Source organism: Anser cygnoides, chromosome 11 (assembly GCF_040182565.1).
Source record: "Anser cygnoides isolate HZ-2024a breed goose chromosome 11, Taihu_goose_T2T_genome, whole genome shotgun sequence".
Classification (NCBI taxonomy): domain Eukaryota; kingdom Metazoa; phylum Chordata; class Aves; order Anseriformes; family Anatidae; genus Anser; species Anser cygnoides.
The window spans coordinates 20,324,590-20,351,853 of NC_089883.1; the positions used below are offsets into that span (position 1 = coordinate 20,324,590).

Genomic DNA, 27,264 nt, shown 5'->3' on the forward strand with positions numbered 1-27,264 from the left:
GCACAAGGAGCCAGGGCTGTTTTGGAGTAAAGGGGACCGGTATAACAGCACTGCACTTGCTGCCACAGCAAGAGCTAGGAGCTGTGGGAGGCAACATTTAACACAGCAGAGAGCAAAATCAGGTAGAAAAGCATGAGGTGGAAGGAGAGAGGGGCTGTGGAGATACCCAGCTGCTCCAGGCTCTTCCCTTCCCCAGCAAGCCCAGCTACATAGCTGAGCTCCTGTAGCTCACAGGCAGACAACTGCAGCCAGCTTACTGCTGTAGTAGGATTGTGTACTATTTAAGGAAAAAAAAAAACAGACAGTACTTTAATCATTCAACAAGTTTACTGTTTTACAGTCTGACAGCATATAGTGCTGATAAGCTAAAAACACTCAATTCATATTTCCTCAACGGAAATTTAAATTGAACACATGCTCATTTGTAGCTTACAAACACCCTAGTTTTCTTTACAGCTTGAATAATAGTATGTCTTTAAAATACAACAGTAAATAGATAACTTTTAGAATATAGTCTATGTTTCTGTGCTTAGATTGGAGCCAACAGAATCAACAATATGTGGTCATTTGACTTCTGCATTAAGCCTGGAAAAGAATCTAGAAGAAAAAAGTACCACCTCTTTTGGAAAAAGACTTTGTGTTAACGGTAACTAGCTATCAGAGTAATACCACTTCTACACTTCAAAACAAAGTCATGCATAAGATCCCACTACATCTGAAACCATTAAATCACAAAATTCAACTTTAGACTGTTCATGATTCCTGGCTACAGACTGAATTCCTTCATTTATTCCAAAAAGGTTATACATTGTAGGCAGAAAAGTGACTTGTAACTGTTCCATGCACCATGCCAAGCGTCCTTCAACAATTCGGAGGGCCAAACTCTTCTGATTAAAGAGAAAAAAAGAAACTATGCCCATTCTGTCTATCCTGAAAGCTCTGACAAGCAGTGGAATACTCAGCTGCTGTCTGTAGAGCTAAACCAATTAAGAGAGGTGCTCTACTTTTGTCTGCGACAGGGCACCAGAGACTTGCAACTTTAAAGCCTGTCTTTGACTGGAATATAAACCATCAAGCAGCTAAATTTAATTCTATAAAGAAATAAGGAAGAGATTTTGTCTATTATTTCCATAATCCAGCCTTTCATTTTTCTCCTTCATCTTCAAACAGGAGATAATTGCATAACTTTGTTTGATAATAGTAAAGTAAGTCTCCATAAAATCACAAGTGAACAGATTTCATGAACATGTAACCCTTCAACAAATGAAGGAAAACATTACAGTCTGGTTTTTGACACAAAATGATTATGGTGCCTAGCAAATAAAAAGTACAGTACGACTTTAGGCAACTCAGCACTTGACATGCTTTGGCCATGTTTATACAGCTCTATCTGTAAAAGACACTTAGCTTGCAAATATATCCATACTATAGAGGTACTTAAATTTCAAAAAATCTAAGAAGTTCTTGACAGTTTATAAAAGCCCAAACCAGAAGAAGCCCTTTTTATTGTTACTAGTCAGATCATTTCTAGTTGCTTCAAGCTTATAGTAATGTAAATTCTTTGGTTCTAATACAATTAATTCCAAATGGCTTTTCAGAGCACACATTTATTTGTAATTAGTCAATAAAAGGCCAATTTTGAAACAGGGAAAAATGTAATTCCATAATTATAAACCAGTTATATACATATTCATTGAAGGCACTGTAGCTTAGAATTCTCTGTACAGTTGCAATACAAGTGGAAGTCACCTCCAGAATAAAGTCTGTCTTTAAAATCCAAAATATGATTTGCAGCAAATTATAACATGAGCACAGCTTCAAAGGATTGCTCTGTTGAATTTTTATAGTACATAATCCGATGCAAAAAATCTCAGTCCTATACATTTCCTATATATAAAATGCTCACCGTATTATGATCCTTTGATGAAAAACAGTTGTCAGTTGAATTCTCTGTTGCTATAAATATAGCTGAGCAGTCCTTTAGTTGTGAGTTTATGATCTCATGACAGCATTGAGTAATCTAGTACAATACAGTCTACACAGACCCACACCAAAAAGTCTTTGAAATAACAAAAATCTGAAGAAGTCTACTGTGATTATGCACAGAAATTGAAGCGATTCTTGTGGCCTTATTAGTTTGCTTAGATATAAAACTTGAAATACTTGAATAAGTACTATGACATACAAATAAGACACTGCACATTGGTTAACTTCTGCAAGTCTTATGTCACATTTCAACATCAAGACATAAGTAGAATAGAAAGATCCTTTCTTGAAATTGTTGCTTCATTGTTTCATAAAAAATGACAGATTTCTATGAAGCACTAACATTTTAATGCAGCAGCTTAAAAAAAGGATTTTTCCATTTGCCAGCAGCTTACAACTGATTTTACTGGTAAGGTTGCTTTTCCCCATACAAAATCATGCAGAATTTAACAAATGCACGTCCACTACTTCTAGAGAAGTTCATACTAGTTACACATGTAGATAAGGATTTTTAAACAAAGAATATAAACTAAATGCTGATGAGCACATGATAGCAGTCTAAAAACATATCCAGTTTAGATACAGAGCAAGATACAGTTACGGGACATTTTTTAAAAGAGATCTTTAGGACTTATGTCTAATAAAAAAAACTCAACTTTGCAAGGCTTCTACTTTTTTTGCAAGGCTCCCTTTTTTTTTTTTTTTAAATTGGTCACTCAAATCTCTTGGGAAAAAGGTCTTTAGGCAATTTATTTTTGCTTGCTTTTAAGGGATGTTTACACTTAATCACAGTACCAAGAACGAACCAAAAATAAAAAAGAATCACAAATAAAAGTTGTGAAAGATTTCTCTTCAGTGCATATGAACAAGGATGAACAGCTCTACACAATGAGTCCAACTATTGTGTGATGAATCCCTCGCTACTAAAGCATTGTTCTCAAGAATATACACACCCCTCCATGTAAATGAGCACCCCTAGATTTTCTGACAACCATTTCAATTGGGTCATTATCTGCCCAATGATCTTGAATGTCCCATTCTTTGGCTACAGACAATTATACCACTGATTCGTGATTACATTTTAAGAAGAAAGCACAGCCAAGGTCCTGAAATACAAAAAAAAAATCTTTTAAAAAAAAACAACCAAAAACTATGGTACAGAGACTGGCGCAGTTACAATGTGTCAATCTGAAAAATGTGGTATATACCAACAGATTTTTAATACAGCTTTGCTTTAAAAGGAATGGGGTTTCCAGTCTTTTCCCTTCTAACCTAGGTAAATGTAGTCCAAGATTGCCAAAGCCCACAGTGAGGAGCACGCCTTGAAGACCCTTGAAATCTCCATGTAGTTTTAACAATTTAACAACAAGATCTACTGGCTGTCTCCTTCAACCCTTCTCTTGCGAACTGTAACAAAACAAACAAAAATATTTTAAAATGTTATTATTGTAGCTACATTATATATTTCTAACATTGTCTTAACTTGCTGCGCAAGGTCTCATGCAGTACAACCGAAAGCAATTAACATTTAGGATTATCCACCATTTTAAGCTTATGTTTTAGCAGTGCTTGTTATGTTACCCATAAACAGACTCAAATATTTGTGAGGAGTCTTACAGGAAACGTTAATCATTTTACATTTAGTAAGCAGAGTTAACAAGTTATTCCTTTTTTTTTTTTTATATTGCCATTTTCTAGTGGTGGACGATTAAGTTTACATGGCTTCATAAGAAACAATACAACACTTTCAAACTACACCCGATAATATTTATACACATAGCAAAAAAACCAGCTAAGATGTTATGTTTAATAGCCTAAACCATTCAATTTATTCATAAAAAAAATCAATTGTCAGAAGTGCAAGGGTAACAAAAATCCATGAATAAAATCACTGATGCTCACATGCTGCTTAGACTTAAGAATATGTAAGATTCACTGAATGACTGGAGTTTTGCAGTTTTATCTCTTACAAACATTTGCGATTTGAGTTGATCTTCCTTAACTTCAGATCAAACAGAAGGAAAGTTATTTTGTTTCCCCTCCCACCTCCTGTCTCAAGAAATGCTTTAAATATGGTCTAAAGAAAAAAAAAAAAGTAGAATCATGTTAGAATTTGACTCTCTATAAAGCCAACATGTTGCTTACTTTTAAAGTAGCCCAGTTTTTTTTTTTTAATTTCAATTTCAATCCACATATTTTTCAGCAGTGACAGAAATTCTGCATGCCTGTTTTCATCAAATTTCAGGAATGGACGGAAGACTTTCCAACCTTAAACTTCTCCAGTCATACAGTTAAAGGCAGTATGTACACAGTTTCAGACAAACAAGAAAAGGGAAGTAGTACACCACAGTGTAGACAAGGGAGAAATACTTTTTTGGTATATAAAGAAGAAACATACAAAGACAGAAATGAGAGGCTTTGAACATCTCAGTTTTCAGTGCTTGACACCCAACTGGGTACTCAGAGTAACGTGTCTCTGTAGCTTCAGGGCTGGAGAGACGAAAAGGTATTTGCAGAAACTTTTACTCGTATACTCCAGACTAAGAAAGCAAGGGAAAAAAGGCAAGATATCAATAGAAACATAGATTTCTATCAAACACTAAAATGAGAACTAGCCAAAAGAGAAACCGCAAAGCAGACACACATCTGGAGTGCAATGACAAAAAAAATTGGGTTGAAATCCATTTTGAGAAACATTTATGCATATCTAAGCACCTTCATTTTCTCTCTCTGCTCTATTATACCTGTCACACTCCTCTCTTTCAGTGCTATTCTCCTTCACTTTAAACTTTACTACAAGGGGAAGCAGATCTGCAAACCGAATTCCAACTTCCTATTCTCTATTAGAGGGAATTAGAGCTCTTCCTGTGCTGGCTACTTCAACTGTTGAACTGCCTGGCCCATTTTCACACCAAAGAGATGTGTAATCTGTAACACATCACAAAGCATCTAAAGTGACAAAGTTTAATGAAATGGAGTTTTAAAACATAATTCTATTAAATAAATTGACCACATTATCTTGTCATAGTTGAAAGCGTCAAGCATTTGACGGTATTATACGAGTGCTTTCCATTCACGTGCTATACTATTAACCAATTTTCTGCTGTTCCATTTAGTTAGGATTTTAACAGATGAGCTCCAACGAAAGTGACTGCAGCAAATAAAGGTATCACTGCTACCATCTACCCTAAGACAGGCAAGGAAGGCACCTGTGCATTAACAGAGCTCTAAAGGAAGAGACAAACAACCCCATCCCAACCTCTGCACAGGACAGTACATTCACTCTCCTTGGTCAAGCCTTCCAAATAAGACTGGGTGTACTGGCATGGAGGAGGGCATCTCGCACTAATAAATTCAAGTACTGCCTTTATTCAGATAAGATTAGTCTCTTTAATCAAAGCTATAATTTTTCCTCCCTTTGCCACAACTAATCTGGAATATGAATGGTCTTATTGTTTCTTGACTATGACAAAATCCTCAACTCATACACATGGACATCCCGAAACAACATAAAAACAGAACACAGCAGCAACAGAAGAGCAAGAGTAAAGCACAGGAGAAATCTGAAACTGATTTACTTGTATTTTTCTATCCTGGTTATATCAACAGAAAACCTGAAAAAAAACAAACACCTTTAAAATCTGTGCCACACACGTCATTTGAGTTACTTTCTACTGACAGGTCTTACCCAAATCATTATTTTTTGTTATAGCTGCAGCTGCCCTGGCTCGAGGTCCCTGTTGTGTGAAATGGTATCCAAATTTAAGGATCTTGGTGTTTTCTTCAAGCATTTTGGCAATTTCTACTTCTGCAAGCGTGCCCAACTGCTGCCTCTATTAAAAGATACACAAAGATAGTAGAGCTTAGGTGTTTTCACTCCTCATGAAAAAGAAATCAATATTCTCATCATATTAGTGAATAAATATTTTTTTCATTAATCTAGAAAGCATAAGCTCGTAACATGTTTGTGCACTTTAAAGCACATGGAAGCACAGAAGTGACCAGGAACCGCCTTCAACTAGATGCCCACGAGAATCTTAAAGACCAACATGCACAGGGTTAACATATTTAAAAGTAAAATATTTTGGAATGTTTACACAAGATGCATTCTAAAAATACTCAAATAGGACAGACAGTGCACGAGCACTGATTGTAATTATATTACCATAACCTCACCTGATTATCAATTTTGATCTCTGTCAATGTTTCATTGTCTTTCAGTGCATCAACCAGTGCCAAAATTCCAACTCCAGTGATGAAGTTCGATTCTATGTTTAAACTTTTTAATTTTGTGTTTACTCTCAGCATATCTGCAAGAGCCTTTGAATGAAAGAAAGCATCATTAAACTTTTTAACTGTCCTATAGTAGTACATCATAGGACACTGCAATGACATTTTCCACCAACTAATTCAATAGGAGCAACACGTTCACAGATACATAGCGTAACTTTGCAAGTATTCACTTTTTGAGACAACTTGAGAAGTGAATCTTCAGGCATATCTAAACACCTTTATTTTTTTTTTTAATAGTTCTTAGTCAAGAAAAGGCCTGTCTTACTCCTGCTACAAACTAAAAAGCTACATGGAATGTAAATTGTCTGAAATTAGCATATTGAACCAATTCCATTTTGTAAGCCTTTGCAGCATACAACGAATAATACGAACTGCTAAGTAAAGGCCAAAGAAAGGGGGGTTAATCAACTGAAAGGAGAATTAGATACAGTTAATTTGTAAACAGAAGATCTGACTTTCAAAATGCTTGTGTCTACAGATTTGGTAGGAAGCAGTAAACACAGTACTAGTATGTAGCTAAGAGGACACTTCTGTGGAAATGGCATATACCTGATCTTGTTTGAGAAAATAAAATAAAAAATAAAAGGTAGCTGCTGAGGCTTACTCTCATAAAAATCATAACTTTTTTTTTACTGAGTCACAATGCAAGAATAATAATAATAAAAAAAACACCACACCCCAAAAACAACCCTCTACATTTTTATTACAAATGTTTCAGTTCCACTGAAAGGAACTTTTTTATTGACCCAAAACAATGTTTTCAAATGCTCATTTGTTCATTTAAACTGAATGTTTTAGAAGTAGTTTTGTTTCTGATATGAAGCTAAAACAAATGCAAAGGATTGTTCCAGAAAAACAGCTAGTGCTGTTTTCTTACCTCTTTATGTTCAAATAAATAAGGAACTGCTTTTGATTCAGTATAGAAAAACAGAGCCAGATAATAAATACTTAGGTTTCAATTTTGTCAAATACCTTTATGTGCCAATGCTTTGAGCTAAACTTTAGTACCAGGGAGATCAGGGAAATAGGTATTTTATAACTCTCTTCAACCAAAACTCTACTTAGTTGAAAAAACTGATGAACATTTTCAGTCTCAAATGTGTTTCCTTTAAAGGTAATTTTGAATATACTATTACTATTCATTCCATGAACTAGTAACTATACAATCATGAAAGAAAGAAAAACAAGGAGGTTGTTATCAAAATTAAAAAATAGGGGGAAGGTCTAGCAAAAAAGTTCTCATTCATCTCATGCATCCAATGCATTGCTACATATTCATCAGCAAGTAATTGTTTACCAACTTTGACACAGCAAAGGTTTGTTATAGTAAACATACTATTCAGCGTGAAAGAATTGAATCATTTTCATCCCTATATATAAACAGGATTTGATTCAATCCAATCCCTTACTGTCATCTTCCAATCCTAGCTTCCCTTGCACCCCACTTAAGCAAGTTTGCAAAAGTACTTACAACAGCAACAGGATCATTGCTTCGGGTGGCCGCAAGGCTAAAATTCTTCACATGCGTGTTGGTTTCTAGGGCTTTTGCAAATTCTTTCAGCGTTGGAATTGGTATGTTCTTGAATTAAAAATAGCATTTCAGTCTCTTGAGATACATAAGTTTAACCCCAACCCTCCACCCCCCAACTTCTTCTGGTGCCTGATTCTCTTCACAGCACAACGCACTATTACCATAACAGCTACTGGCCTCCTGCAGCCTCACAGTACAGGCTTAGACACATAGCAGAGCTACACACAAGATGCAATGGCTGTTAGAGTCACAAGTTCTATAAAGCAAAATCACCTTTACTACATCTGTGCCATTGCCACAATAGAAGAATTAAAAAAAATATTTAGCTGACATTTACTTGAACTGAACATTCTGCTTCCCGTCAGTATCAAGCTAACCTCTCACAAACACATTTAGAGCTTTAAACTGGTGAAACCAATAGAATTCTATTCTGTGTTCTATTAAGAATAACTCCAGAGTTTGCTAATTTACTGTTTCATCATTTTTACAGTGTAGTAGCAACAAACTGTAAAAGGAATAATTGTGGATAATTAACAAAGGTAGCAAGTTTCTCTGTTTATTATAATAGTAATTTTGTTTTGTTACCTTTTTAGGCACTTATTTTGGCTAGTACTTCTCTATGGTGCAATGTTCTTAAACCATGTATTTTGTTTACTTCCTTCAGTAAGAGCAACAACTGGCCTAGCTTGCTAGTGAGACAGGGCAGAAAGCAGTGACAGGCTGCTAGCTGCAGCAAGTCAGGAGTGGTATAGCTCTGTTTTCTTTCATGCAAATATACAAGGAATTTCAGTCATGTTTAAAAACACAACTGTTATGAGCTGCTAATTGCTGACTGCTCTTTTGTACAAAAATCAGAAAGATGTTAGTACAAACACCACTTTGTTTGCAATAGCAGTAACTGAGAGCACATTGCTTCATACAGCACGAAGAATTCAAAGAAGTAGTTAACTTCATGATGGTGAGCTGCTGGAAATGTCACCAGCCTGGCAGCAAGAGAAAACTGAGCTGGCAGTAAGAAAATCTGATGTCTTTAAGTATGCTTTTGGCAAAAGATATCAGGATGGCTTATCAGTTTAGCTGCAGGTTTCTGGTCTGAGATAACATACGCTGCAACATTTAGCAAGAAGGCTGCTGTACTTAAAATAAATCCACCATGCCCTCTTATAGTTTTACAACTTTACAACAAGTGTCTTCTACAGAGAAAAGGCAACATATATATTGCATACTTCAGGCAATTACCTTAATATTATTTAGATTAACTTCAACAAGACGGGAATCATTATCTTTTATCCTTTGCAAAGTCTCCTCTACATTTGTGGGATTTGGCGGTTCATCAAAAACAGGTAACATTTTTTCACCTTTTACTATATCTGAAAAGAGAAACAACTGTAATCAAACAGCTCACTGTGAACAAGTGATACATACAGTAAATACTTACTGTATTTAAAGACTATATCACTGGTCTTTACATCCTCTCTCCCCCCTCCCCAAGAAATATACCACCCACTCCTGACCATATTTTCATAAAGTACAATTCTCTTCCAATGGTCCTCGCAGCCCTTCTGCTCTCCTTGCACACCAGTTTTTTTCAGAAAGCACAAGGGAATTTAATTACAAACATACATATTAAATCTAAAAGCCAAGGCACTCAGACATACCTTTGCGCCCACGTTTATCCCTCCAAAAAGTGAAGTTAACTGCAGAATAGATTTTAGTGTGCATAGATACATTTCCAGTCTCGCCAGAAGTCAACTAGAAATGTTATAAACATGTTTCCAACTTAAAACTGAATATTCCATCAAAAATGCTAGCGCAACAGAAGATAGTTATGCTATAGTAACTGTGTGCAGTACAAAGAACTCATTTATTTAGCACTTGTGTAAATACTTACTTGAGAAGCTGTCTTTGTCTACCCCATTACTGCTTCCTACTACATCACAGAACTGATTGTTTGTTATCAAGTTGGACATTCCCAGTATAGCTGTAAAAGGGAAAACAGTTCTTTTAAATAACAACAACTAATGTCTGTAAAACACCAGATCGCAAGAACAATATGCTATTGAATCTCTTAATTTTAAGAAAAGTAGAAAAACTACTTTCATCAATTACAGACTTTTTAGTTAGATTTCACATCTTGGAAAGCTTCAGCGTCACCAAGTTCAGGCATCATAGTTAAAACTGTAGTTCAGTCAAAAAAATCTTGACCAAAGCTTTAGGAATACAGGCGTGTACCAACATGCATGTATGAAAAAGCAGTAGTGTACATGTAACAAAAACCAGCCAGTCTGAGGAATAAACCGAAAGGTTTTGAGTGTAAAAATAGGGCATCTTAAACCAAAGTAATCCACTTTCTTACATATTCTTTCAGGTCCCCTTCCAACCCAAACCATTCTATGACTGTATAATAGCCCAAATCAATAAAGATGTTATGCTGCAAGCAGACTGGTATATACCATGATCTAGTTTCTACCACAGCTGTGACTTCATATAGTTACATTTCAGATAACAAATATGCTGTAACACATCAGCCCATTCACACTTTAAAAAAAAAGGAAAAGAAAATTTAAAAAAATTCCAGACCACTAACCTGCAAGGTCACATAGTTCTGTGTCTGTGGCACTAGTCAAGGCTTCCTCCAGTTCTGGATCAAGAGCAATTTTTTCTTCCGTATACGACTGTACAGGCTTTTGCTTGGGGATAAATATTTTCCCTGAAGTAAAGAAAATTAAAAGTCTGATATTACTTTTCATTATATAGCTATCTTTAAACTTTTCTATCCATAAGGAGTACATACAACATTTAGAAAATCCTGAGAAGAACAGTAAGGGCAACGTAAAGGAATGAGGTTTCTTCTGTTTGCTCTTGAAAGTCAGAGATGAGGAAAGAGCATAAACAGGAACATAATGTTAATCAAGATCACAAATTTTAGTAGCCTGTATCATGACTCCAATCTTATTTGTTTCTCCTAAGTATTAGAAAGTAAAATATAAGCCTACATTATACATTTTAAACAGCCTATGAAAAAGTGCTGTCCAAGAAAGTTTACTATTGCTGGAAAACAATGACTGATACACTTAACTACATCGAGGGGAAAAGGGACCCAGGCAGAGCTGTAACTTGAGAATGTCAGAGAAACAAGGTATCAAAGAATCATCTGAAATCATGGACCTGAGCATTCACTGCAGTTTTGCAGCATATACCAGATTTCCAATTTCAGATATTTGCTCAAATTTGAAGTTTAAAGAAAAGGCGATGCCTGAGTTGCTTAAAAAAACCATGGATTTGTGAACAGCAGAAAACAGGACGGTAATTTGTGTCATCTCTAACGCAAACTGCCAAAGACACTACTTTCTAAATGATAATTAGACAAAAGATAGGTCACAGAAAATTCAATGAGAAAAAGGAGCAGTAGTGATGCTATATTCCACATCAACTTCTTAGTCATTAGACAGGTAAAGGGAAAACTTATGTTAGGGGACATGCATTATAAAGAGGTGTAGGTACGCAGTGTAATTCCTGCGCGTGTCTTTGGCTGAAAAGTTAGGGTAAGAAACCATGATATAAGAAAACTATTCTAACAATTATTCTGAAAAAGAGTTCAGATTTGAGTGCTATAGAACTAGCCTTTCAGAACAACATAAAAGTTTACAGCTGCATAAGAAAGAACAAATTAACGCGGAAAGGAAAAGCTTTGGTACCGGATGACTGAACAAAACTGATACATTCGATAAAAGTAATTCACAGCTAGGAAACTTGAATCTAACCTTATTAGTTATTCAAAGTTTTTGCACATAAAGAAGAAGTGATTGAAAGTGAGATAACACTATGAAAACAACACATTTATCAGATAGGCCCTGGTCTGATCATTTTGGCCTAACACACTGCATCTTATTAAAGCAAAGTGTGGTGCACCTCGGCCACTGCAATCCCAGTACAGCACCTGACGTATGCACAGCACTAGCACTGAGCTTCCTTGCCTGAGCCACCAGAAGCCAGAACTGCAGGACCTGGCTTCCCACTGCCTTTAATTATTTCCCAGGGTAGGAGGTGACATCAATAACCTCCCTGTGAAGTCTAAGCACTAATTCGGAAACCCATCCTCTTCCGTATGCAAAGCTAGAGTGCACTTCCACAGGCTCCCACGGGCCACACCAGCCCGTCCCCGTTGGGCAACAGCAGCCGCCCTGCCCCAGAACCAGACCATTTGGGCAGGAGCCAGAAGCCTTGCATTTTTTTCCTCATACTGCACACAAGTGTATCTTGTGGCATGTTTAGACTACGCCTAAATTTAGTATTTTTAAATACCTCCTAGTGACAAGAAGCTTTATAGGGATATTTCAGTTTTAATTCTGGGTAAATTCTGACAAACCTGGAGTTTGGTTTCACCATTTCTGGAGCCAACTGATGACAGCTTCCGTGTGCTACATCAAACACAACTCCACCCATCCACCTTTCCTCTCTCTCCAAATCCACACCCTTGATTACAATAGTTTGTGGTTAATTTACTTTTTAAAGGAAGTCAGGCATCACCTCTAGCTATCAGTTTCTTCTCTTCAACAACAACAGTCTGATGACCAAGATTTGTTGCTAGCAACACAGTATTTTTGTTCCCGAGTTGCTATCACTTTGGAAAGTTGTATAAATGGTCATTATCCATATTTAGAAGCAGAAAGTAGATCTCCTTACGTAACTGTACTGACTACAAACAGCAGCTGAAAGCAGCTGACATGCATTGCCACAGATTCCTTGGTTCTGGTGGCCAGTTAAAAGAAACAATGCTTGTGGTAATTCAGGATTAATATAAAACCTTCATAAATTGAAGGCCTAGGTGATAAATGTGTAACATTACTTTGATATAATTGACACAGTACATCTTCTATCCACGTTTTAATTTACCAGCATCATCTACTGGGGAAAGAATAACTTTCAGCTTAAACTGAATTCAAAAGAGGTATGAAGACATTCAGCAAGGTTTCCATCAGCCTCTGAAGCACAGCACAGACATGACCTAAAGCCTTTTGTCATCTACATTTGTGGTGTTTTCCCTCAGTAATTCAGATTAGTGAAAAAGGTGAGGCTTTTGGAGTACAAGGAAGAGACGGAAACAGGGAGACTGAATGCCGGAGCCTTCATTCATGACACCTGATTTACAGCATCAGAACCTTTCTTGCTCTTTTTTCCAAATTAAGTTGGCTTCTTCTGTGAGCACTACATGACTTCTGTCTAGAAACAAAAAAAACCATGGTATCTTAAACATTCTTGGACATCTCAGTCATGCAATTTAATAACCAGTCTTTTCAAAAAATAAACACCTATACTTGTAAAAAAAAACTTACAAGAATTAAAATCAAACCACTTATTCTGAGATACCAATGCATACAGTATTCAATTAACTTTGCTGTTAAGGTTTCTCATTCACTTTTCTGAAGAGAAAAGAAGAACTACACTTTGCAAGAAAGTGAGCAAAAAAACCACAACCCAAACAGGTACAGATTTGTGGCAACAAGTGTCTGTATAGCAGTCTAAGAAAATATTTTACAAAAAGCATTGAATGATGTTTTCTGACCTTTTGAGATTACTTTGAGCAACTTAAAATGAAGGATTCTTAAGTTTTCAGAATTCCTTTCAGGACAGTTCTAGAGTTCATGCTTAGAGCTGTTTTTCAACGTGCATCTTACAGTGCAGTGTAAGCATCTGAAGAACAGGAATCTGCTTTAGCAGTATTGTGGGATCTCTCCCCAGTCTTCACACCGGTTCTTGACTAAGACATCTGTTCTGTTTCTTTTGGAAAGAAGTCCAGGAAGGAATCCAGTTATCCGTCTGCAAATCTGCGCTAATGCTTTAGCTCCACTGACACTTCAGCCCTATTGCTGAACAATCCAAAAAATAAAACCAAAAAATTTTACAATCCTTTTCATCTTTTCAAATCCATTCATTTACGACTCCTATTCCCTACCTACACCCTATCACACAGCACCCACCCACAAAAACTGCTACTTTTTCTGATGTTAAGTAATTCTTAAATTCATAGGTTAGAAACTTCTGGTTCTAAACGTTTGCTTCCTAAAAGACTAACTTTATCCATATGAGCCTGACTCTTAAGATAATCTTAAAAAAAAGAAAAGGTAGCATATATTTTTTTTTTTTTTAAAAAAAAAAGCAAAAAATGTTAAAAGCCGCTCCCTGCCAAAGGAACTAATTACAGCAACTCCAGGCACATGAAGTGGGTCAGGAGCAGTTTTTGTTATAAAACAGGTCACACCCTTGTATATATAATCTCTCATTCACTGGCTTCATCTTGTCCTAGCCCAGAGTTCAGAGATTCACAGCACGTACATGAGAGCAGGGAGCAGGTCCTTCCCTGCTTCTAGTAAAAGACAAACACTTCAAAAAAGAAGACCCCTGTGTCTCCAGGGACAATGATCTAACTCAAGGTCTGCTGCCAAGGCAGTTTGGAGATTTCCTCCCTCCCCTTACTGTAAGCTTTTTTTTTTTTAAATACACATCTGCACAGCCCATACAATGAATAGCTTTCTTGCCTCTGAAGTGGAACTCTTCCAAACAGCAGGGATTTGATCACATGAAGAAACATGACATCCTCCTTGCTCTTCAGCCGACAAGGATACCGCAAAGATTAAGCAATACAACATAAAATGGCAAATTTCAGAGATGTTCACATCATTTCTGTAATAATTACATATTCAAGTTCTTTATAGCTTTAGCTAACACTTTAAATGATACACATCTTGGGATTAATTCACAGGCTTCCTTTGCAACAGAATGAACTTTCAGTTTCAAGTTACACACTACTGTACTCCTCTAAAGGCAGATGATGTCTCCTAAGTGTACTAGACACACACACACACAGTACCTAAGATGGGACCAAAGGCCTTGCAAAAGGCAGGTGCGCTCAGCATGACCACGCACTTCTTATGGCTGGCACTGTTCTCCCAAACCTCACAGTCCAGGAGGCAGCAAGCGACCATGAGCAGCAGGCCAGAACAAATTCCAACATCAGTGCGGCAGTACTCTGATGTGGAAAAGGAATCACGTGTCACCTGAGGACCACCTCTTCTCATCAGTGACTTCATGAAGAAGAGCAAGCAACAGCTGACATCCTACATATCTTGCGTGCACCAAAAATTCATCAGTCCAGAAACCGTTAATCCACACCTCATCAATCACCAGTTCTTACCATAAGACAGGCTTATGTTCGTTGACTTGCTTTTGGGTACAAGTTAATACCAATTTTTTGTAATTCAACTTACAAGCAATGTCCTTAGTGTCTTACTGAGGAAACAGTACTGTTACCTATCTGGTTACAGAACATGTAGCTCTGAGTTAGAAAACTGTTTTACATTAAGGCTGGTGTATCACATGTTATTTTGTTCCAGTGCTCTTGTATGGAGAGCATCAATTTGACAAGTTGTTTCTTCAACGCTCCTACAGGACATTAACTTCATTTCACAACATGCAGGACATTTCCTTTAAAGATTACTGACTGAAGGGCAATAGGAGAATACAGCACCCCAAGTCTTGCTGCTGCAAACAAAAATGGTAGCCGAGAGCAACACAAGCTGACTGAGCAGGTCTGCACAAGAAAGCTCTAGCCATGTGGTATCAGCCTAAATATTCTCTGTGTGATAGAGCAGAAAAAGTTAAAGCTTTATAAAAGCAAACCCACATAGAACACAGCCTGGCAGAAACGCTGAGGGAAAATTGGAAGAGAAAGTTACAACGAGAGGAGCACAGAGCCCAGAAACACAGAGCCTAGTTCATCTAGTATTTCACTAAAGCCTACGCAGCAGAAAGCACGCCACAAACACCAGACACGTTTCTGCCCCATATCAGCTGCAGTGATCCCCGCGCTCGGGGCACACACAGCAGGGGCAGCGGGACAGGATGGTTGGCTGCGCTTCATCCGCTCATGTCTTTGCGCCGTGCTCGCGGACACAGACTGAGACAACGCCAGTGCTGTTGAAATTATTACTACATCGGTTTCACAAATCTCTAGCTTGAATTATTTTTCAGGCAACAATGGTTTACTGTATGGTTCAACACTTAATTGGAACAGAATGTGACTGAAGTCATTAAATCCTGTTTAAAAAAAAAAGTATGTTTTGAAGGATGCTTCTAGAAACCAAGCCAGAAAAACACAATATAACAATTCAGGGATTGTGAGGCTTCGCATTTCTTTAGCGCTGCTCATCTCACTACATCAGGACACTTGATGGGATTTCGCACCTTCCATGTCTCACGGCCCAGCAAAAAAAAGTTCCAAAGCACTGGAGAAGTCAGGGCACCTACCAGAGAAGGGGATGCAATACTGTTTTACTAACACATCTTAACCCAAAATGACTTAGGCCCACTGGAAGAGAGGATTTTGATTTACGCTGTAGTAAGGAAACAAGGTCACCAGGGTTGGCAGCAAGCCACGATGTTCGAAGCTAACCCAGGGTAAGCTCCTTCGATGAACCCGCAGCCACCATGCTGACACCAGTCCTACTGAAACACGAAAAGGAGAAAGTAGGAAGGGTTTCACCCCTTCTTACTCCAAGAAAGGAATAATCAGACCAAATTAGAACAGTGAGACCAGCTAGGTATACGGAAACATGTCAGCAAAACCTGACCCACAAAAATGGAACCAAGAAGGTGGCTGCAAATCCAGCCCAGCTCTCCCTCAAAACCTTTACATCTGAAGATTAGGATTGTCAGTTTTCTTCTTCTGAATCAGCAGGATAACCAGAGCTCCCCACCTACCCCCATTCCACAACTTGCTAGATTTTCTCCATGCTGCATTTACCTAGCCAAACAAAAGAGTTGTAAGCCAGCTTTTTTTTTTTCATTTTAACATTAAATGAAAGCACATAAGGACATTTTTTATCCATAGAGAGCTCTTATCCTCATCAAGAAGGAAGTTTTACTCCATTCCCTCTCCAAGTTTCACATCTAGATGAAAGATCATGATTTCTTGATTTAACCGAAGTTACATAGACTTGCTGTTTTTGCACAAAATGGACACAAACGCAGCAGCAGGTCAAAGCTGAACTACAGAGTTTTCAAGAGGGGAAAAGAATAGGTTATCCTCCGCCTACTCTGCAAGGCAGTTAGTCATCTTGTCTCTTCCCCCCATTTAACAGAGGCACGAATTTCCACACTGAACATTTGTTTCCACATTTTTAGTTTTGGTGAAAGTAAGCTCATTTTCCATGTAATTTTATCTCTTTATGGTACTAAAAAATAGTAGAAGTTACTCTATAAATAAATCCTCTTTAAACAATACATGGATTTTTACTAACTAAGCTTGCATGACATATTGCAACATCCAGCCTGCTATTTAGTAATACTTCATTACATAAAGGAAATGACATTTGATCTTTCTTAACCAAGATCTGTATTACAGCTGGACCCTTCTACTTTTCTACGTGATTCTCACAGATTTTGTCAACCGGAACAAATAGTTCTGCTGTGCGCATGCATACATAAGATGGCTTTAAAGCTGGCTTTTTCTTTTTGTTTGGGCAAAACGATGAAGTGCTAATTAGAGGAAATCCTCCTCAGACAACCTCAGTCCTGAAGGGGCTGAAAGGGATTGCCCAACACAAGACACAATGCCACAGGGACACTTGGACTCACACATTAGACCATTTGGCCATCTCCAACACACCAGCAGATCTGCCAGGCAAGGATCAGGCCAGAGAGGAAGGGCAGAAGCGTGCGCAGGAGCACGGGTACTTGCCTGCAGAGGCAGCAAGGGAGGGAGGACCAAAATGCTGCTGTGTAGGTGCCTCCCTCCACCCTTGGCACTCAGCAATACCCAGCATCATCCTTCACGCTGTTACTCATACGAAGTCGGGAAATGACTGCTCCCCTGTCAGCAACCAAGTGCCACAGTTGTCTCTCAACAAAAGCAGCGTTAAACTACATAATTAAGGCAAAACAGAGTGTATTAAGGAAGTAGGACAGAGCATATAGCACATGCTATGAAGTGACAATCTGTATTTCTTCAGGAAAAAGCAATGCATGTCAAGCGATAGTTATCCGTACAGGCAGAGAAAATGTAAATATCCATACAAAAAATTCACTGAATACACTGCACAATCATGTATACAAATTCAGTAGAAGACTGAAGACTCAGGTTTCAAATAAGCAATGATTCACAACAGACATTTCAATAGAATTAAAGGGTTTGGCAGCAAACCCTTAAGAGAGGGACAATTCCTAAGAGGAGCCTATTCATCTTGGGCAACTGGAATATAGGCAACTGGAATATAGCTTATAAAGCAATTTTCTCAAGTCTTACTGCAGCAGATCTGACATGGTGCTGAGGATGGTTCAGACAAGCTAGGATTCACAAGCAGCACACAAACACTGTGGCAACAGCTAAAGCCTCTGCCAGTGCATGTGTCCAGCACAGGACTGGGAGTTCCTACCCGTACCTTGCTTTATTAAGCACCACTGGTATGTTTGAGAACTCATTTGTGGAAGTAAACAAACAAATAATCTATTCTTACAACATCTAAGATGTGCATTCTTTTTTTTCCCTGCTCTCCTGAAACTGAAAGTAATTTCTGTCAAGTCAGTGAGACGACTAGAATCCAAAGAAAGATTTAAGATGCCAGGCTTTAATATGTCCACTTTGTTGGGTCATGGTTTCCATGGCTTTTAGACTACAAGTCACTGCCAGATTTCAAAGCTTTCTGCAATGTTAACTATGTAAATAACTAATAACAACTACGCAATCTTATTAAAACCTTTCATGAAGGAGACTAGAAAGACAACATGACTATGTAGACCACTTGCTTGGCCTTATCAGCCTACAGCATCTTTGATCATTACTGGGTATCTACCACGATACATCATTCTGCTGCTGTATTTTAAATTTTAAACCTAGTATTACAAATGTTACTGTCCGTACACAGCACCACAGGGCATATACCGCAGGCACACCAGCACTTCTAATTATTGACACAAACCTGGGGGTAGCTCTTCCTTTGAAGATGCCACCCCTGTCAGAACGTGGCAACCTTTGAGGAAATCTTATTTCCTTCCTGTGCCTCATGCAAATAGCACACCAGCCCCAGTGCACGCAAGGCTCAAACAGGAAGCATCCTGCCTCTGCACAGAAGCACTCATTAGGAAATGCTGTGAGATAAAAAGGAGTACAGCTGCTACTACGTCACTAAGCTTTGGCTCAGAGTAACTCTGGCTAGTACACTTTATGAAATTTCATAACCACCTCCACAGGCAAGGGTCTCATTACCTTTCTTTTCTTTTGTAAAAGGCACGTAGTCTTCCCTGTCTTTGTGCTCAAGAGCCTGCTTCTCCAAATAGGCAAGGAGTCGTTCTCTGTCGAAAGGACCTGAAGCCTTTTTAGCAGTCTGGTCTTTCTGTCGGAAGCCCGCGGGCAGAAGTGCATTCTGCAAAACAAAACAGAGTAAGTAAATACAGCTTAAAAAGCCTGAGTGAACACCTGTTCAGATTCATTTCCCCCCTTCCCTATCCCTGAGGTTCAAACCCAACACAGCAGCCCTTTCTCTGCAATTTTGTATCCCTTAGCAACTTCCTTTTTTCTCCCCTCTGGGTGGGATGGGAGGTAGTACTCTACATTTTGGGTACCAAGAATACAAACAAAAATAGTGCATACTGCACTCTGAATGGGACTGAAACAATTCTTTAGGTACAATAGCACTAGACTTGCTAGTTACTTTACATTTCTTTTCTAGAATGAACTCTGTTTAAATGAAGAGTAAATGCAAATTTGCTAATTACAATTTAGACACACAGTAAGAAGACAGCTTCCTCCACCACGAATATCCATGTGTTTAAAACAAATGCCTATACTATTTTGTCAAAGTATTTCTACTTTTGACCTGCCTCGAGTTGTTTTTTTGCACAGCTAAAGAAAAAACAGAAAAGAGGAGAATATGGAAATTGAAAGAAAAGAATATATAGAAATTCAGACTCAAAAAGGCAACCAATCACTTTTGCCAGTTCACCTCTGTTAAAGTATCTGTAAACCAAAGCCAATTAGAATATCTTGCTGTGCAAAAAATAGGTGATCATAAAATTCTTATGTGATCCCTGAATATCAACTTTAAATTTAATCCCTGTCTTAATAAAAGTAAGAACAGAGAGAATCAGGAGACAAATACACTAGTTTTCGACTCAGACTTTAGCTGCAGGATCTATATAGGTCATAACTCAGTTCTTTATTAAGAGAAAGCTGAAACATTCCTAATTTAATACTCCATGTTGACAATCATCCAGGTGTAGAGAAATTATTTGCCTCCTTTTTGAAAAGTGTAGTAGCCTTTGTAAAGGCTATTAGATACAGGTTGAGGAATCTTTAGAAGAATTTAGTACCCTCCCTCTCCCGTCCAACAGTAGAAGTAACAAAATAGAAATGGATGCAAAAGGACTGTTTACCACACAACAATGGAAACAGGAAAAATCAACAGACCTTTCTAAATAAACTTTCTTTTAAATAACATCACTAAGAACAATTTTTCATTTACAAATATATCAGGAGGAAGCCTCTCCCGACAATCCCTTCTTCCATTTTCCTCTGCTGTGGCTGCATTCACAATGCAAACAGGAAACAACCCGTTGAGACGTTATATACACACGTGTATCCATAAATAAGACTGTTAGCAATCTGGGAAAAAAACTCTGTCTAAGAGTATACTGACTACAAGCGGAGTTTTAGACAAAAAAAAAGTCTTAAATTACTGCAGACTAGTTTCTGAACAACTTTAAAAAAATAACTTCTCTCGGTTATTACCTACCTCTGGGTCAAGATCATCCAAAACTGTTTCCAGTTGTTTCAGTTCTTCTTCTGACAGTTTGCCAAGAATTTCATCCTCATCAAGATCTTTGTATTTGTCCAAGTCCTTTCGAAATGGGAGTGTCATGACTTGGGCAGTAGCAAGTTCCTCAAACACTTCAGAATCTGAGTCTTATTCTCAACCAGATCTGTAAAAAGAAAAAAAAATAGAAGAAAGCCACAGTTCAGGTAAATGTCCCAATTAAAAAGCATCTTCAACTTCTCAATGCATTTCTAAAAGGAAAGTTTGTCATCCAGTATTCACGTCAATCTGTTGTTCTACGACAGATACAGAGTGATTGGAAGCCTTGCTTCCTCACTGACCAGAATCCCATTCTGCCATGCCCTCTCCCATCAATAACTATAATAATAATAATAAAAAAAGCTACGTATATATTTTAAGATCTAAGGTGTAATTTCCACAGAGCAGGGCAGGCTGTGGGATGGGGATGAGATGCCAGTTATACCTGGTAACTATAAACCCACCTTAATGCTATTGTTTCTACAGATATTCAGTCAAAACAATAGTCATGATGCTTTATACTTATTGTTACTGCTGCTGTTCAAGGCCAGTAAGGAGGGCTTCACTATAAAAAAAGCTATTTGATTATTACTGACTCATATCCTTGCCTATTATCCAGAGAGGAAGCAAAGGATGTTTGTTTATTACATCACTGCAATTGAAATAACATTCTGTTCTGTCAGATGAAAATTAAAGTACCTCGATGAAAGGCTTAAGGAACGTAATACCTAAGTAAAAGCAGTCCATTCGATCCTACTGCCAAAAAATATGTAACAGACTATAACTGCCCACTAACTATGGCACTTGGAAGAAATCTGGGTCCTTCAAAAGTACATCCTTCTATAGTACCTTTTACATACAAAGACAGCAGAGGTAACCTTTGTTCTAACAGTCAAAGTGTTTGAGCATTTGACTTGGAAAACACACAGTCACAATGCTGTTTAAGCAGAGTAGTTAATTCCTCCTCTTTCTTCTCTAAGAAATTCTGGGATTCACCTTTTGCTCAGCCAAATTCTTGCTTCAGTCTGAATGTGCGCACACATGCACAAAAGGGTGACCTGAATGGCTCCCTGTACCTGACCAAGAATGTCCACAACGCATTTGGGGAGGAAAAGGTAGATCGACACATGTAAGCTCATCAGCATCTTTAACTCCTTTCTCAGCTCTGCAGAACTACTCGGCACAGAAACCAGGCATTCAGCAAACGCTGCTTGCTCTGTCGAGCCCAAGTTCCCGTTCAGACACTCACACCACATACACCAGGTTACTTCAAATCCAGACTTAGCCTCTACTTCGAAAGCAGAAGAACCTAAAGTTATTGCCTCGTAAGTAAAAGGAAGAGCAGGAACATATAGACACACATGGGATCCAGCTTACAGGATTCCTTCACCTCTATTGTTTACGTCCAGAAAGGCCTCCCTTTGCATACTGGCTGTCATGCTCGCACGCTGTGATACTTTGATTCGGAGACACTCAACATGCACAAGCCTGTCAAGGTTCACCCATGCCATTCAGTCAAGTTTACCAGCCCTGTGGAGGCAACTGTTAAAACCAGGTTTACTTCACAGGTAAATTTCCAGTTCCTACCAACATCTGCAACCCAACAATGAATACATTCACAGCTATTTTCAGGATATCTGCTTTGAAAACTACTGCGGATGTACACACTAGAACATGCTTGTAGGCCATGCTTGACATTGACAGGACACATCTCCAAAGCTGAGGGTCAGGTCTCCTGAAAACAACAACAAGCAGGAGGAATTCTCAATGTCACGTTAAGTTACATCAAGAGCATGGGGTCTCGCTTCCCCTGAACTAAAACCAATTGTTCACACCTTCCTAAAGAGGCCACAGAGACGAAAACATCAGGAACAGAAATGAACAGCTGCAGAAGCACAGAGCAATGCACCTATGCTTCTCAAAGCCATGCCCCAGCAGTAACCAAAGGGGTGTCTCTGCAGCCCCGTGCCACCTGCTGCAGCTTTCACAGCCGTGCAGTGCTCGTTTCTCAAGGTAGGTGCAGAACAGCTGAGGAACAATTAGGTAACTCTGCAGCAGATGCCACACGATCTGCATGCAAACTCGTGACTCCCAGAGCCTTAACGTTTTCCTCTTCTTCACAGTTTAAGCCATTACACTATCATCAAAGAAAAGCATTTCCTGCAGCCAGTTACACAGCATTGTTCGTGACCAGGCTGCACAGTCTGAACCCTACATCAACACGCTGCCATTCACCACACTTCTGCATGGCCATTTGCATCCACATATTAAGAGGTGTAATTTTAACCAGTAATTAAAAGGAGCAGTTGTTAGCATGGGCAGAACAATGCTCCCCTTCCTCTGACCAACAGTAGCACTGCACAACCATGCATTACATCCAGGTAAGCTTTATTTTGTCTTTATGAATAGCTGTAAAATGCTGTCACCCTGAATTAATTACCTTTTATTTACTGCATTTACATCTTTTATATTGGAAAACTACCTATCCTTTATAACACATTAATGCTCTGGTCATAGCCCTTGGTCTCACTTGTCTTTACACTATGATCAAAGTTTCCACTTCACATCCTGAACTGGAGCCATCACACAAAAAAGAAGGGTGGGAGGAAAGCAGTGTAGCATAAAACACATTAATTTTGTAACAGAGTGTTCTCTTTAGCAAGAAGGGACTCACATGTTACCTAGCAAATTTAATTTAAAGTGTTTTGGACACCCTTTCTAATACCTATCAATTTATTTATAAGAATATTAAAGAATACTTTACTTGAGGCACCTTTAAAAAGTTTTAATGGTAACACTGATGAGCATGTCTGCATTACACAGGGTTTGTAACAACTTTCACAAGCACTCTCTACAAAAGAAACCATGGCATATATGACACATATATAATGAGCTAAAAATCAGGTTTTAAAGCATGGTGTCAGGAACTCTCATTGTTTAGACAGGGGAGAAAGGCCAGCTGAAGCCACAACCTGATCAAACAATCTCTCAGCCTCCCATTAAACACATTTGCTTTTGCCTTCTGTCACTCATTTTAACAGTGCAGTGTAGAAAAAGACATGAATAACAAATTACAATTTATAGAAGGGGCAGTTATTTAGACTGTGAATATTTGTGGTACATCTTACTGCAAAATCATAGGCAAAACAGTAACCAGTCATTTTGGCTTTGCAAATACTTGGCACTTTTTGATGAGCAGAGCTGGTTTTCTTCTAAGTATCCTTCTTAACTTGACCGTAAAAATATTTTATACATTAAATGCCAACAGGGCCGATCTTTTTATCAAATATATAACTATAACATAAAGGAAGAACTTTATTCTAGCAGCTTGATAGACGCATAAGAAACATTTGACATAATGAAGACAATGCCATCACTTCCAATGAATCAAATTTCAAATCTCTGGCTATTAAGCAGAAGTTAGAAAAGGCTATGAAGCAGGAGTCAGAAAATTAGAAGTGAGGATATTGTGACAGACACCGAAGTAAAAAATTTTGCCATTATTCTTTCACCTGAGAAATCCAAGAACTAAGAAAATTAGAATTGAGTAATAACTTTATTTTAGGCCGTTTTATAATTACCTGACTGATCCGTTGAATCACTGTCAAGCAACTGTCATACACCTATCTACAATTAAAATATTTTTTTTCTCTCCTACCTAAAAGGTACGTTAAACACTATGAGTCTAAGAACAGCCAGTTCCCAATTTTCTTTGCAATTTTCTGTTAAATTTAAGGACACAATTTCTTGGGACCCTAATAGGAATAACCCCTTAGAAATATCTCTCCCACAGGAAATGGGTCTTGCTGAAGTCCCCTGTAAATGGTTTCCGAAACTTCAATTTTAAAATAGAAACGACTTCAGGAAAAACAAAGTGAGCCAGTTTTGGCCAGCACGTTCAGAGAGCTCACTTTAAGCCCACCCGTTCCCTCGCAGCCTCCTCCCCACGCGCCCGGCCGGAGCAGGACTCCACGGGCGGCCGCTGTCAGCAGCCAGGGCCCCAAACCAGCTCCCGCTGCCCAGAGGCTCCAAAGCAAAGCTGAGGCTTCCCCAGGGAGCTTCCACGATGGCAATGGCTCGAACTTCCAGCGTGCAAAACAATAGAGCTGCTCATGAAGAATGTGTAGCACTCTAAAGAGCTATCTTTATTTACCAAACCTAGAAGAAAAATGACAAAGTAAGTACTGCCGTAACTCTGGCACGTTCCTTCAGGTTGTCCGTAACACCGGAGGACACCTCATCTGAGCAGCACAGCACCAGAAGGCTCTCAGGTGTACCTGAGCCCTCCACACCCCCGGCCTGACGCAGGGCCCTGGAACCTGCTGCCCCAGATGACATCCCCTGGTCCTGGTGTCGCCGAGCCAGCAGGTGGCATCTCTCCTTTGCCTACACTTCTGGTCAAGGCAAGCTGTGTTTTCCAGGAAGCGAGGAATAGCTATTTTGGGCTACTTTCCTAAATAAACAAGCCTGGAGCTTCATTCTGCTCACAGGAACGACTCACCCAGCTTTGTGTGGGGCAAACTGAGCTCTCCCGCCTTCACCCTTGTCAGCACAGCAACACCAGGAGCAGTGCAGAGTAACTGAAAGCACGATACAAGGATACTTCCATGGCAAAGGAAATGGAAAACCCACACCCCCAGTTCCTGCTGGGCCCTGCTCTACATCGGAGGGCACCCGGCACCCCGACAGCACCTGTCTCGTGGTCTGTACTTCACATACACAGTGGCACAGAATTCGGGCCCAGCGACCTGGCTAACAGGGGGCCTGCCCAAGGCAGCCCAGCCCACACGCCTGCCGGGATGGCCAGCCACCCGCAGCCTGGCGGTGAGGGAGGAGAGGGTCCCAAGCTCAGCCTGGCAGGGTGCCTGGCAGGTGACCCAGCACTCCCAGACGTGCTCACTGAGCTGGCTGCAGGGCAGACCTTGCGACCAGAACCAAACAGGAGACAGGGACAAGAGAACGGAAGGATAAATGCCTTGGAAAAACTTCAGAGGGACTCGTTACGTTCGCCCTGCACCAGCCGAAGCCCCCAGTTACCGCAGTGACCAGCTGCCCTTTGCAGGCCACACTCACAGCCCACAGGGCAGCACCACCGCGGCAGCAGGCACAGAGCAGCCAGGGCACGGGATGCTTTGAGGTGGGTTTTTCAGGCAGCACCGGGTTTTGTTCACTAGAGGGGACTGCCCATAGGCACTGGCACACGGTACCCACTCCCAGACAAACTGCCCACAGACCCTTCAGTGAAAAAGAACCATCGGATATACAAGCTGTCTAAACACTTCGATAAACACTCAGGTATTTGTATTTGCTACAAAAAGGTCACAAAACTTACAAGCCTAGAACCCAACAGAAACAGAAATTCACTTGATTCAGGTTACGTTGCTTGTTTGTTGCCTTTCATCTAGAATACCTGAGGTCTGGTTTCCGCATGGGTTTATCGCATGTAACACCGAGAGGCACAGAGAAGTGGGCAACTTCGGGTACCTGCCAGCTGCAGGTCCTCTGCTGCACCACAGCTGCCTGCGAGCTCTGTCTGCCTTGCACGGTGGCACAACACTGATCTGGAGGACATATTCCGCGTGTCAGGGCAGGTTTGGGGCACCCGCTCACCCCTCTGGCACAGCAGTTGCTCTCGGAGCGCCGCGTGCCGTCCCTCAGGCCGCTGGCTGCCCGCAGCCCGCACCCACCGCCCGCGGGTCGCGGAGGAGGAGGGGAGGCGGGGGCTCGCAGGGCCCCGCCGAGCTGGGCGCGCCCCCGGGCAGTCCGCAGCACCTTCCTGCCGCCACCCAGAGCCCCCGGCGCGCTCCGTGCCCCCCGGGGAGCGCGAGGCGAGCCGGCGGAAGGGCGCTCCCCGCGCCTACGGGCGAGGCCGTCGGGGCGACGTCTTCCAGCCGCGGCCCCTCGCCTCCGCCCCCCAGTCCCGAGCCCCCAGGCTGGGGGCTTCGCAACGCCGCCGGGGAGGCCCGCGGGCGGCGCCGGGTGCGCGGCGCTCGGGGCCGGGGGCACCCCCCCGGCCCCGCCGCCTCCCTGCCTCCCTCCCTGGGCAGCGGGGCTGCCGCCGGACTCCCCGCCGCGCAGCCGCTTCCTCCCCCTCCCGCCCCGCGCCCCCGGAGCGGCCCCAGCCGGGTCCCGCCGCGGCGCCCCGCACTCACCGGCCGGGCGGCAGCGCCCCAGCTCCCTGCGCCACCGCCGCTCCCAGCCGCTCCCAGCCGCCCCGCCCCGCGCCTGCGCGCCGCGCGCAGCATGCCGGGAGTTGTAGTTCCCCCCCCCCCCCCCGGGGTGGTGCCGCACGGCCACCCGCGTGCGCGGGGCCGGGCAGCGAGGAGCCGGCCCGGTGACCCTGCCGGCATGGAGCGGGTGGAGGCCGACCACCAGCGGGTGCGCCAAGGGCTGGCGTGTGCTCAGTGGGAGTGAGCTTGGGGTGGATCAGCGCCCAAACATCGAGTACCCGCCAGCACCATGCGCTACTGACATCGTGTGCTCGGAAACACAAGCTATTGGCACTCTTTCGGAGGTCTCTGTTAAAGCAACCTGGTCAGATTGCCTTGAAAACATTAAAAGATTTTCTAATTTAGTCAGTGCTCTATCAGATTCCAGTCTACATGG

The 27,264-nt window shown here is 40.7% G+C and overlaps 1 protein-coding gene across 2 annotated transcripts; it reads right to left on the reverse strand.

Moving 5' to 3' along the window:
• Positions 1–308: 308 nt before the first annotated feature.
• Positions 309–26,967, reverse strand: LOC106033656 (tropomodulin-3). Of its 2 annotated transcripts, XR_010834130.1 has the most exons (11): positions 26,811–26,967; positions 20,599–20,785; positions 19,074–19,230; positions 10,398–10,520; positions 9,702–9,791; positions 9,050–9,180; positions 7,751–7,858; positions 6,163–6,306; positions 5,675–5,819; positions 4,385–4,526; positions 309–3,393 (listed from the first exon to the last, which is right to left on the reverse strand). XR_010834130.1 is itself a non-coding variant. In XM_067003628.1 (10 exons), exons 2-10 carry the CDS (start codon positions 20,722–20,724, stop codon positions 3,359–3,361), a joined length of 1,059 nt encoding a protein of 352 aa, XP_066859729.1. In that variant the 5' UTR covers positions 20,725–20,785; positions 26,811–26,967; the 3' UTR covers positions 309–3,358. The 2 variants fall into 2 exon arrangements, 1 of the variants encoding a protein (XP_066859729.1); XM_067003628.1 differs by lacking the exon at positions 4,385–4,526.
• Between the last annotated feature and the right edge of the window lie 297 nt (positions 26,968–27,264).

What these genes read in the sequence shown, in the direction of transcription:
- LOC106033656 (XM_067003628.1), bottom strand. Translation starts at nt 20,724, where the DNA reads ATGACACTCCCATTTCGAAAGGACTTGGACAAATACAAAGATCTTGAT. An exon ending in TTTTACAAAAGAAAAGAAAG is followed by an intron (nt 10,521 to 19,073) that starts GTAATGAGACCC and finishes TCTTTACTTCAG; the next exon opens with GGAAAATATTTATCCCCAAG. An exon ending in GCAATGATCCTGTTGCTGTT is followed by an intron (nt 6,307 to 7,750) that starts GTAAGTACTTTT and finishes TTTCATTCAAAG; the next exon opens with GCTCTTGCAGATATGCTGAG.